This window comes from Hyposmocoma kahamanoa, unplaced genomic scaffold (assembly GCF_003589595.1).
Source record: "Hyposmocoma kahamanoa isolate Upper Pololo Valley unplaced genomic scaffold, ASM358959v1 224, whole genome shotgun sequence".
Taxonomy (NCBI): domain Eukaryota; kingdom Metazoa; phylum Arthropoda; class Insecta; order Lepidoptera; family Cosmopterigidae; genus Hyposmocoma; species Hyposmocoma kahamanoa.
Genome location: NW_020653743.1, coordinates 2,151,094 through 2,165,150, shown reverse-complemented (window position 1 = coordinate 2,165,150; position 14,057 = coordinate 2,151,094). Strand labels below are relative to the sequence as shown.

The 14,057-nt window shown below is 36.3% G+C and overlaps 1 protein-coding gene across 1 annotated transcript; it reads left to right on the top strand.

Moving 5' to 3' along the window:
• Nucleotides 1-999: 999 nt before the first annotated feature.
• Nucleotides 1,000-2,826, top strand: LOC113228255 (jerky protein homolog-like). Its single transcript, XM_026461521.1, has one exon. It carries the CDS (start codon nt 1,243-1,245, stop codon nt 2,824-2,826), a length of 1,584 nt encoding a protein of 527 aa, XP_026317306.1. The 5' UTR covers nt 1,000-1,242.
• Nucleotides 2,827-14,057: the final 11,231 nt, after the last annotated feature.

Here is a 14,057-nt window from a genome sequence, read left to right as displayed (position 1 = left end):
CAGCGTTTTCCCAGAGCGGTAGTCCTTATCGCAAACTAAAAGCTACATAAGCGTGATAAGCACAAAGAACAGTTTTTTTTGTGATGTTATACGTATTTACTAAGTTTAGTATTTAAATTTTAAATTAATATGTGTCTAAGTATAAGAAGACCGGTATAGTAACTCCATGCAAACATAGCAGCGCGGCTTGTACGCGTGCACGCTCGCCACATGTACCATCGCACGTAGTGATGGGTTTTTACCCGATAAATATCCGTCAAAGGATAAATATCCGATTTCACTGAGTATTTATCCTAAAACATGGATAATTATTGTGTGTTTTTAATATTAAAATTAATTAGAAATATTTTTTTATTAAATAATTACGTACGATTATTTCTCAATTTGCCATTGTTTTATGTAACAATACTGTTTTAGTACCTAAGTTTTTCGAGTCGATAACATCACACTAATGGTAGGAATGTAAACTAATTGCAACATACTCACCTAAACTTTTATCAACATAAAAGTTGGTCGGTATAGAAAATTCGATTGACATAAAGTTATCAAATGAACTGTAACCCTTGAGCTGACCTATCCTGCGTTAATAAAGTGCGACACAACTTTATGGTCTTAGGGTCTACTGCGTACTTAATAAAGACACGTTTGGACTTGAAATAGCCCAAGGATTCTCTTTCACATTTTACACACAAAATCTATTAATTAAAACACATGATATTAAAAATAAATGTTTATAATTGTGTAGGTACACAAAGTTGTTTGATACGAAGTGCGGACACAATTCTCCTTAGCGACTCTCGTTTCTTTTGCACTCATGTAAATTATTCGGTAGCGAATTTAGGCTTTGGCAAAATAGTGGCCAATGATTTTGAATTGAATATCCTTTGTATTAGAACTAATTATCGTTTAAGTATTTCCAATGAAGTCTGTACAGTTTTTTAAAATAAAATATTGAACAACTAAAACCTTATACAGTGGACCCCCGGTAATCCGGCCCCTGTCTAATCCGGCGCCCCCTGTAATACGACATGACAGAATTATGTTTGACAATCTTTGCTAATATAGATCACGCAAGTTTGAACAGGTCACAACTCGTACGCGCCACCGCTATTGTGCTCGACGCGTATGCATTGTTTTACTTAGTTTGAATTTGACTACTAGTGATAGCGGTACGGCCTAGCGTAAGTTCATTGTTTACTACATATTTATTCATTGTGTATTAGGTATATGTAGTATCTAGTAATGTCGTCACAAACCCAGAAGCGAAAGCACAAAACGTTGACAATTAAAGAAAAATGTGATATTTTAGATCGCTTAAATCGCAATGAAACTTTCAGTAGTTTAGCAAGTGAATACGGCGTAGGCCGATCTACAATTTATGACATTAAAAAAAACCACGAGAAGATTAAGAAGTTCGTGTCAACTACTGACTGCGGGCCAGGCAAGAGACAGACACTCAAGAAAGCTGAAAATCCAGAAGTGGAAGAAGCTTTGTACATGTGGTTTCTTCAGGAAAAAAACAGGCATGCACCAATTTCGGGACCCTTGTTGGCGATGAAAGCTAAGTTTTTTTATAAGGAAATAACAAAGAAAGATGATTTTGTGGCCAGCAAAGGATGGCTAGAACGTTTTAAAAGTCGTCATGGCATACGTTTAATGACTATTACAGGAGAGAAACTTTCTAACGATGCCACCTGCATAGAGCCCTTTAAATTAAGATTTTTGCAAAAGGTGAACGATTTAAATCTTGACCCGTCACAGGTGTATAATGCAGACGAATCAGGGCTTTTTTGGCGTGTGATGCCTAACAAAACTTTCGTTTCTTGTCACGAAAAAGACGTACCTGGACGAAAAGTGAGTAAAGAGCGTGTAACCATACTACCATGTGCTAATGCTGCAGGTAATCACGCGCTTAAGATGGTGGTCATTGGGAAATCTAATAAACCAAGGGCATTCAAAAACATTGATTTACCTGTACACTATTACGGACAAAAAAGTGCATGGATGACAAAAGACCTTTTCAAAAAGTGGTTTGATGAATGCTTCGTACCTGAAGTTAGAAAATGGTTAAAAGATCATAATTTTCCTCAAAAAGCGTTGTTGCTTCTTGATAACGCTCCCGGTCATCCGTCTGAAGAAGAACTGACAACTGAGGATAAATGCATCACTGCGATGTTTCTTCCGCCAAATTGCACTGCACTGATTCAACCAATGGACCAGAACATCATTCAGTTTGTTAAGCAAGACTATAAAAAAAACCTACTTTTGAGAGCCGTATCAAAAGACCAACCAATAGAAAAAACTTTAAAAGAATTTAATATGAAAGACTTGGTTTTTGCTCTTAGTCAGTCGTGGAGTGCGTTACCGTCATCAACTATTAAATCGTCTTGGAAAAAGTTATGGCCAGATATAATCACCACTCCTAGCAACGATCCACAAATCAGTGTAACTTCGGAAGTTATAGAACAAGTCTCTACTGAAACACAGATAAGTCCGGAAGATTTGGAAGTCTGGTGCCGTGGAACGGATAAAGAAGAAAATGTTTTTCTTGAAATGTCTGACGAAGATATTATAAAAGAGGTTTCTAATAATACAACAAACGATCAGGAAGATAACGACGACGTGATTGCAACTGCTCCACAAGTCACAGATCAAGACGCAGTTAACGCGTTTGAGCTAGGTTTACAATGGGCTGAAGAGAATGGTACAACCTACAACGAACTTTTACTTTTGAGAAGACTGAGGGACAAAGCTCTGATCTCGCGTTATAACAACCTTAAACAAAAAAAATTGATGAATATTTCAAAGCTTCATAATTTGATATAGTATTCACTACATGATTTTGATTAATAATTCTTGATTATTTTGGTAGATATGTGTATGTGCATTTATGCTTAATTTTATAATAATAATAATAATAATAATAACGCACACACTCAACATAGCCCCGCACTATAAAACGTAAGCTCTCAATTGTTATTTAATTTACTAAATTCGACTTACATAAATTAAGTCTGATTTGTACTTCAAAGTATGTACATACATATGTACGTATAATATATAGACTCTCGTCATTAGATATGTAATTTGTCGGATTACAAGGTACTCTTTCGTAAAAAAATCCGGACTATAGGGGTCTTAGGCAGTGCTCTATAATCCGACAAATTCGATAGTCCGACACTGCCCTGCATAATGTTTGCCGGATTACCGGGGGTCCACTGTATTCTATATACGAAGCTGAACAAATGTACAATAACGGTCCAACTTAGTAACTACAACAAAAATTCGGTACTAAATGTCAGACAGCTGATTAATATTGTGTGGTGACAATTTTTTTTTTTAAATAATAAGGTTCACGTAAAAATACTGGGATTTACGGTACTTAAAAGTATTCTTTTTATTACTGCATTTAGAAAAAAAGTTTTAACAAGCAATATACTATACGCACATGCTACTAAATTGTATCAATGTTTACAATTAAGCCTAAAAATATACTTTGTTTTACTAAATATAAATGATAAACCACGATTTAAAATATTATAAAATATCGAGTAAAAATGGATATTTATCCTGAGTAGTTATCCCAATGATATTTATCCATGACCCATCCGCACACATACGCATAATCTCGCTGTGCACTCGCGTTGCATACCGCGGGTTGTCACACGCGCTGTTAATTATAGAATTGAAGCGGTTGCTAGTTGTTTAATAATCTCAGTACAGAGTACTAAAAAACCGACCTCAAAAGTACGTGGAATTACGTCTATTTGCCAAGTTTTTTTGAAATCGGTTACCGGAAAGTGCGCAAACCCGGATTCATCCCAGAATATCAAAATCAACCATTAAAATAATTGCTCCTTATAATAAGATTTAGGCGCTATTTATAAAAATGTCTCTTTATGTGTGAACAGCCACTCTTAGAGGTGGATGATTTTCTTCAAAATTAAAGGGGACCGCTATGGAGGTACCCTCTTTCCAACAAAAAAAGAATCATGAAAATCGGGTCACAAATACCGGAGTTATCGCGTAACGTACATACAAAAAAAAACATACAGTCGAATTGAGAACCTCCTCCTTTTTCTGAAGTCGGTTAAAAATGACATCAACGCGTAAATGCCACACTTCCCTCGAAGCATAGGGTTGTTACACATTATTATTATAATTGTACTGTAGGTTGTAAACATAATTTGAAAATTTAAGGATTTCAACACAGTATTCTCGTTGTATATTGAAATAACCTTTGTTTAACGCAATAGGTACTTACATATTGATATTTTTATATCAGGATCGCAGATTGATATATTGATTATGTAGTTTGATTATGAAATTGAAATCCTGACCATTTTGAGGCGTTTTGTTCAAGCTACCACAAACACAACAATAAACACGTCTACTAAATATAAACTGCTACTCAAAGAATATCTACTTATAAATAAAATAACCAATAAATACGCTACATACCGAATACCAGATTACATGGGTACACAAACATATTTACCATCCTGGTATGATATGAACACACTGAAAAAAGTCTGACAATATTTTTTCTTCAAAAAGGTTAAGTAACTATGAAACAGCAACGTTCGTAACGTCCATTGGAATTCTTTAAATAACTAGATTATATTGTCAGGAACTTTAGACAACATTGCTCAGTTGCTGTGAAGTGTTTACATAACATGATAATTAAGCGTAACAATGTAATGGGGCATACTTACAAAATAAAAAAACTATAATCTTACTAGAAACACCTCTGGATCAGATTTAGGAGTTATGCATTGTAATAAGCTATTGTTTGATCAACATATTTCTTATATGTATACGTTAAAGTATACAAAGCTCTAGATTCATCATTCGTACCTCAGAAAGGTTTAAAAATATGAAAACCCTGAAAATTCTTTATTGCACCACCACCGTAGCCATCTTCGCAAATTTGGAATCCCTACAATGATACTTACTACAGCATTGAAAAAATACAGAAGAAATTTACTAGATTTTTAAGTTACAAATTTAAACTGCCCCATTTGGATTACATATACCGTTGTGAAAAATTTCGTCTATAACAATGTTTACTTAATATATCGTCAATTCGAAACTGCTTTGAGCTTTGACGCGAGTTTGCCGGAGGTAGAAATTGGGCTGGCCAGTGATCCCATAAGTGACGATCGTATTAGGCTTCATTTTTTAAAATTTCGACTTTCGAACAACAAATTGTTGCCGAGTTGTGTCAAAAAATTGTACATCCATAAATTTTCTGCAGTAGTGATGAAGAGACTCAGTCTTTTAAGGCGTTTTATAACGACTCGCCTCCATTTTACAGGACTCGACTTTAAAATTAAGACTGGGGATTCGAGTTTTTATTAACAAGACTCAGTCGTTATACTAAAAGACGTAAACGACTTGAAAGTTGAAAGACTTAAACGACTCGAGTTGTTTGCAAAGGACTTATACCTATTTTATGTCTTATCAAACCCGAAGTTTATAAATAAAAATGACGTAAGTAGTATGTAGTAAATAATCACGTTTATTTACTTATAATAAAAATCGTAAAATAAATACCTTGTGGGTAGAAATAAAATTACGCCATACGGCTCATGACTCGCGACTCCCGAGGCTATAAGGCGCCAGTCGTTTTAGTCCTATAAGTCTTTCAAGCTTCCTACTTCGACTCGAATTAGTCTTCAGTTTTAGTATTGTGACTCAAAACTTGAGGGTAAATAGACTAGACTAGTCGTGAGGCGTTAAAAATTAGTCGAGGTTTTTTAAAAGGCCTTAAAAGACCGAGTCTCTTTTATCCACTATCTGCACGTCACTATTGACAATAATGTACAGCAATTAGCGCCTTCAACGTAGAAATTATGACAGCGTGCAGGTACTTATAGCCTATATAATCCATCCTATGTATACCAGCATGTCGTCTTAGCTTTACAGCGGTGCTAAATCAGTATGTTGGTGTTAAAATTTAATTTGGTCTTGTTTTTATTGCGTAGTAAATGTTCAAATAGATCTCTTTGTTTAGGACTATTTTAATGCCTGTTTGATTTTCGGATGTTGAAATATAACAATGATGTCATAGTATGTATTTGCTAGTATTTACTCGCAAATAGTGGTAAGGTTGTATGTTTCTTTTTTATAATAATAATAATTTATTCAGTTGCAGTGCAATTCCGAACTTCAAATCGCAAAGATCTGAGACCACTGCCACCTGTCACCCTGAGACATACGTTGACAAGTCCCATGTGCTTATAATTTCCCCTTTGGTGCAACTGGTCTACTTTCCCGATCGGTCCACTTGTTTTTCCCATTTCGTCTACTTTCCTGTTTGGTCTACTTTCCCATTACGTCTACTATACTGTTTGGTCTACTTACGCCTCTTACTCTTCAAAACAGGAACGCAGTAATGCTCACAAGGTGGCAGTTTTTCCCTGAACGAACTCTTTCTTTCACAAAGAGCTAAACATTTTCGAAACGTTAAAATGCGTTCCAGGAAGCCTGAATTATTTACATCAAAGTACCTTGACACCCTTTACACTTCCGTCTTATATTGAATGGTATGCCACTTTGGATAAGACAATCCAAAATCAAAAGTGTAATTGTGCTGGGTGTACCCAACATTCGACGTCCCTCAAAACCACCTTCAGTTATATGAAATCAGATTTGGCTTAGCCTTAAGCTATTTAGTCTAAAATAAATTATGACCGGTAGCATACATAGAGCAATTACATGGAAGACTGTCATTAGAATTCTTCTGTTTTAGTTAAAAGCGTAACTGCCCTTCGTTTTTGAAACAATAACGGCTATCATAACGACAATGATCGGTTTTTGTTATTGTAATACTATAATTAATATAATCACGTGTTAAGATCATTGTCTTTAAACACAAGACCTGTTATTCTACAACAAATAGCGTTTTGCTGTAACATCTTGACGCCGTTTTTAGAAAATAACGATATAATTGGTTATTGAAAAAGAAAAAATCGTGGCAACCTAATGCCTCTCAAGCAGAGGCAGTGGGCTGGAATCCGGACTCGCACTTCAGAGTTTCGGATTTATGATGCTGGACTACCACGCAGGTTTGATAATTTGTGGTTGCGTACATAATATATGTGTGTGTCCATGGCACACGGGATAAATGGTTTCCCTAGTGCGGGGCTGTGAGTGTGTGCGTTATTATTATTTACAGTTAGTTTATGTGTATCTAAGACTGGTTACACACGGCAATTTTCAGCAGCGATGTAAACCCGCGTTCGCGAAACGCGCAATTGCATCGCTACACTTGCGATTTATAGGCGATTGCATCGATGCAACCGTGCGACATATTCGCTTATAAATCACAAGTGTAGCGATGTAAGGTTTAAAATAGCGCGCGTTTTTTTCTTTTAATACACTATTGTACCAACTATGTATAGTATGTTTTATAGGCTCGGTAAGCAGGATTTGGTTGGTACCTTTCACGTACGTAATTAAACAATGTAGCCTAGTTCCATGACATAAATCCAGGTTAACATATGTACTGCCCTGCTTTTTGGTGAATGAAAACATCGTGATGAAACCTGTACATCGAAGAAGCTTCACAACCCTCGGAATACGTGTGAAGTCCCCAAATCGCATTGGGCCAGTGAGGAGAGGAGATACGTGCCCAGCAGTGGGATTTACGCTTTTCTCTATTCCACTTTGGTAGATAACAGGCCATAGAAACACGGTGTGATGTGTAAAACGACATGAAAGCTGTTTAGGTATTTGTTATCCACGATTTTTATTCGCAATAGAGCGTCTTGCGAAATAGTTTGTCCAGGGAAGGGTTGTCATTTTATCTATTTCTGACTAAAAGCAGTAACATACGTTAGTACGATTTTGAACCTATTTTTTGTGTCTATAAACTTTACGTTAATAAATATAATATAATAAAAAAAAAAAATAAGTTAATAAACTTTACGTCTCAGGGTGGTAGTGACCTTCAGATCTGTTCGATTTTAAGCTTTGAGTGACACACCAACTGTTAGGAATGCGCGTGTCGCTTACCATACACTGATTTAAACTTTCACACATTACTTGATTTTAAATTGACGATTTAATCGTGTATGAAAACACATTTTTTAATACAGTTGCTCAAAACGTGGTATTTTTCGCACTACAAATCGTGCCGAAAGTTGGAATTTTCGCACTAGTGCTTTTTACTTTTCCATTTTTTTTTAAATTTACTGTTGTTTCAAATCTTAAGCACAGAACTAAAGAAGTTGTATATTTATTTAATATTTATGTGCTATGTGACGTAAGTCATTCGTCATTAAAACTTATATTTATTTACAAATACTATATAATGAACGTATCGAGTGGAGGTCTCTGCCTACCCCTGAATGGGTGACAGGCGAGATTTTTATGTATATATTTGTTTTATGTATTACAGATAAATTGTATCTTACTACCGTGCACGGGTTCCTAAAGAAGTTTAAACAAAAGTACCAGGACTTCATAATAAGAAAAGTGGTTACAGACCGATATTACAGAAAATAAACAAAAACAGCACGTTAGAACTATATTTCGATAGACTTTTAAATAATGGTTGCAGTGGTTGTATTTCATTATTTTAATTTACTAGCAGAAAATGAGTTTTTTTTAAATACTGTTTTATTTTACTTTCAATGTAGTTTTTTCGCAAATGTATCCTAAGCCTCGAGTTTCGTGAATAATGACTAACTTTCCGCACTTATATCAAAAATAACTATTATTTACCTCGATGTTTCGAACTTTTTTTTTGTATAATATCAAGTGACGGGGCGAACAAGTCGTGCGCCTAATGGTAAGCGACACGCCAGTCCATAACATTTTGTATGTATGTTACGCGATAACTCCGGTATTGGTGAACCGATTTTCATGATTCTTTTTTTGTTGGAAAGGGGGTACTTCCATAGTGGTCCCATTTCATTTTGAAGAAAATCATCCACCTCGAAGGGTGGCTGTTCACGCATTCATTTTTATAAATAGCGCCTAACTTTGATTTAGGAGCAATTACTTTAATGGTTGATTTTGCTATTTCTCCAATTCAAGGCGTTTTTCTCTCAATATACTTTGAGTAGTGAGAACCGATTTTTATTATCTCCAGGGTCAAGTCCTGTATAGTGGCGAACTAGGTGATATTTCAACAAAACTTGGCAAATAGACGTAATTCCACGTACTTTTAAGGTCGGTTTTTTACATGATTAGGTCCAGAACCAAAAACCAAATAATGTGTCACTTGCCACTTAGACCACGACTCGTGTTCATCCTGTCACTTAATTAAGACCTTAAATATAGTGTTTTATTGTATAACTATTGTGTTAAACTAAATTAAGTAACAATATATATATATTGCAAAATGTGAACTGTTCTAAGTTTTATCAGATTAATAATAAAAATAGGAAACTACCATTTAATTGTAATTTGTGTATTAAGGGCTCTATCAGAATCCAGAAGTCGAAGGCTGAATGCTTTCGGAGTCGAGGTTCGTAATTCCCGTACCGCGCCCGTGAAACATACAATGTTTTTCATCACACATGCACGTAAATAGTATGATTCCGTGCAGGCTGATTATAGCGCCCCAAATAAAACCCTCGGATCTTATTTCTTCTCATTACAGCCATGGTCGGCTATGAGGCCCGAGGGTTTTGTTTGGGGCATTATAGCCAAGTTAGACTGCATGCAATCATACTAATTACGTGCAAGATGAAAAATATTTTTTTTGTACGGTGTTTACATTTTGGACATCTAATTGTGATTCATACTATAGAATGTAGAGTATTTTCACCAAAAAATATATGAATATTCATTCTAGTGTCATGACATTCAATAAAATAACATTTGCGGTTTGGTTTACTAATTATATCACATGCGTTAACTGTGCAGGAAAATATCGTGATAAAAACAAAAAACATGATCTCTCTGTATCAGTCCGTACCACAGTACTAATCGGTATATAGGTACATTATTAAGATAAACAATTTTACTATTTATGACAAAGTAACTTTTTTTTAATTTTGGGTGTTCTGTGCGTCATAATACAGGTAATTCCTTACTTTGAGACCATGTAATTGATGTGGTGTGTCCAGCATATTATTAGTATTTTGTTATTTCGTTCTTAACTTTATAACAACTTTTAATAATTTCGCCAGCACCCTTACCCTTCAAAACTTAAATGTAATAATGCTCACGTTACTGCTTGGCGGCAGAAATAAGTAAGGTGACGGTACTTTGCTGGATGAAATTTGTCAAGGAACTGTACCGCTACAAAACGAATTTTAGTAACGCGCCCGTCCATAACAGCTGCAGTGCTACACACAGCTTTAAATCGAAAATATCTCAGGGGCACTGCCACTGCGCCCGTCACCCTGAGACTTAAATTGACAAGTCCCGTGTGTTCACCAGCCCCTTACCCTTCAAAACCGGAACGCAGTAAGGGCTCCGTCAATCGCCCAAAGTTACGCGATAAGTGCCTACCGCTGAGTGTACCAACGTCGGCACAAGCGCTCATACAAGTCTTTCATTTATGAGCATTCGGCTCCGCACGACTGCACACAGGGGGGACAACGTTATTTTCATCTCTCTGAGCGCGTGCTTGGGTTCCTTTTTCCTCGTAGTGAGCGTCTGATGTCATTAGTCAGATTTAGTAGGCTATTAAAGCGTAGGTATTTTCGATTTTATATGAGATTGATGTATCTGTTACGTAGTAACTGTTACGTAATCTGTGGTAATGGTCACACATTACTGTTTGGCGGCAGAAGTATATAAGGTGCCAGTGTCTGCCCTGGACGGACTTTTTCACAAGGAGCTCTACTGCTATTTAATTATACGTAAGGTGAGTGCCATATTCACATGAATTATTGCTAAAGTTTTGCTTGCTCTGTCGCTGCACGTTTTATTCCAAAATGGCAGTATTCTGCAATCCTGCATTATAAAGCTAGTGCATATTTATAATGCTATATTTTTAAAATCTTTATTTAATTTTAGACCTTTTGTTCTAGAGTACTTGCCAGCCATCATAACCTTATTCTAATTGTTATACAATTAAATAAATTAATTACAGGCACATGGGACTTGTCAACGTATGTCTCAGGGTGACGGGCGCAGTGGCAGTGTCCTTACATCTTTGCGATTTAAAGGTCTGCGTGGCACTGCAACTGTTATGGACAGGCGTGTAGCTTACCATGAGGCGTACGACTTGTTCGTCCCGTCACTAGATATTATAAAAAAAAAGTATACTGTATTCATATTTTATTTGGTGATTTCAACGAAGGCGGCAATCGACTTGGTGTAAACTGCGAGTCAACTGAGTCAACTGCGCCTCCTTAGGCTCAATTGACATTGCGGCTGAACGTGTGACGCACAGTCACTGGACTGCTCGCGCGCCTTGAGGCTGTAGTATTTCATCGACACGTCAGGCTGCGCCTGTCATCGCCCCACTTCCCACGGATTTGTCAGGCGACGTCAACCGAAGGCAGCTGCGGAATTCTCGCGAATGCGCGAGCATTCTCGAGCATGCGCGAGAATTCCGCGGTAGACGTGAGGCGTGATTTTTAGCTCTAGTTTGTACGTTACACTAGTGATCATAAAGTTCATTATGCTATATACAATATCGTTATAAAAATTCGCTCGCATTCCGTTCCGCAGCAATGTAAATTAAGCTTGAGTAGAAATTCTGTGTAAAAGCAGGGTATATTCAGTAGGCGACAACGCGCGACCTATCGTCTGTTTAACTGCAACATGACGTCACCAGATGACGATGGTCGTGCTTGCTTTAGAGCAATAATGAAAAACAAACAAAGTACATGTTTGTTCGAATGATATAGTCCAGTAACGTTATCAAACGAACTTTAATTGGTGGTCATATGCGAAAGCTGATTCGAAATACGTTAAGTACAATAGTCAAAGCCGTTCAGAAAACGGGAGTTAAAAAGAAACTATAGTTGCTGGTGACGACACAGTTTAGTGGCGCCACGCAAACTACAGACTAAGAATCGTTTTGCATAAACAATAGTAATCTCGCTGCCATTAACTATTATTATGTCTGGTTCACGAAGAGATATCGAGAAATAAACAAATAAACAAACTCCAAGCCATCCCTGATAAAATTATTTATAATTAAGTACATTTTAATCTCTAATTTCTTTTGTGAAACGTCTTCCAAAATATTATTACCACACATTTTTTTACAGCACAAAAACGAAATTTGTTTTCATAAGTATGGGAATCATTGACGCAATAATAAAGCCAAATATTGTCTGAGCCATTTGGCTCTCTATCGCAAAGACTTAGTACGGATTATAACGACTTGACACAATATCCTTCTCTGCAAAAATTGTCATATCTGACATTTTGGTTGCAACTGACTTCGTTCAGGGTGTATGCAACCTTTCATTACTGCAAGGGAGTGGAATTCCCCTCCTGCGGCTGCGGACGTATTCCCTGAACGCTATAATTTGGACCTTTTCAAGGCGAGAGTGAATAAATATATGAATTGACACACAATATTTATATATATTTTTCAACATTTTAAACACCGAGTGGGTGCTCCAATTTTGTAATGAAAGGGGCATGCGGCTCGCGCTGTGCAACTCGAACGTACTGCGAAATTATACGAATAAATATGCGTCTGTATACAGCACGCGGCGGGCGCGTACACATAAACAAGCCAGAGTAGTTGCTGATGCAGGTTTTTTACACATCAGCGGATGCTGATTTTATGTATTTAACAATCTCAGTACAGAGTACTAAAAAACCGATCTCAAAAGTACGTGGAACTACGTCTATTTGCTAAGTTTTATTGAAATATCCCCTAGTTCGCCACTATACAGAACTTGACACTGGAGATAATAAAAATCGGTTCTCACTACTTAAAGTATATTGAGAGTAAAACGCCTTGAATTGGAGAAATAGCAAAATCAACCATTAAAATAATTACTCTTAAATTAAAGTTAGGCGCTATTTATAAAAATGAATCTTCATGCGTGAACAGCCACCGTTAGAGGTGGATGATTTTCTTCAAAATGAAATGGGACCATTATGGAAGTACCCCCTTTCCAACAAAAAAAGAATCATGAAAATCGGTTCACAAATACCGGAGTTATCGCGTAACATACATACAAAAAAAAGAACATACAGTCGAATTGAGAACCTCCTCCTTTTTTGAAGTCGGTTAAAAAAACCGCGAAGAATGTACATTCTAACTGGATCTGGAACATGAAAAAGCTTTCAATTTTCTTTGGTATTGTAACAAAATATTATTTCAATGATTTTGTGACATTTATTAACAAAAGAATCTTCATGAAAACAATCTATCTGCCTAGCTTACTCGTTGGGAAATTTTATCCAAGTTACATATTTTAAAAACAAAAGCTAAGCTGCTTTTTCAGACAGTCTGTTTCTGGAAGGTTTGTAAATTATTCCACCTTGTCTTTTAAGTCATGTCACGACTCGAACATCCTCAATTAATATCAGCATCGATGATGCGCAGATATTTTAATTCACGCAGATTATCCGCGGACGCTGATATTCGCAACAACCTTGTTACAAGCCGCGCTGCTAAATTTCTACAGAGTTACACTACTTGTCTTATTTATTATGATATTACGAAACTCGTCTGTCTAATCAGGCCATGTTTAGAGTCACGGATATCATACTCTAGTGTTTATTTGATTTAGTCTCGCAAAATGTTGACATTGTTTTTGTGTGACATTTTAACTGCCCATTTTACTACACAGATAATGTTCGTAGAAGACATTGAAATGTGTTTTTTTTGTTACTGTATCAATACAAGTTTCATTACTGAATCTCCTGCATTGGGAAGTTTACGACATATAGGTACACGTGTGTTTTATTCAATAATATTATACACAACTGTGACTTGCTACTAAACGTTAGAAAAAGTTTGAGGAAAAGCGTTACATTTCTATCACCGTGACTATCGTTCCAATTACAAAAAATATACTCGGTGTACTCTTGTCTTTTTGTTTTCACTGATATTTTTTGATAGTCCGTTAAATAGCTAATCCGTAGTTTCATACGTATTAGTGTAGCAAGGTTGACCT

Bases quoted from the DNA above. Each gene is read 5' to 3' on its own strand.
- LOC113228255 (XM_026461521.1), top strand. From the start codon at position 1,243: ATGTCGTCACAAACCCAGAAGCGAAAGCACAAAACGTTGACAATTAAA.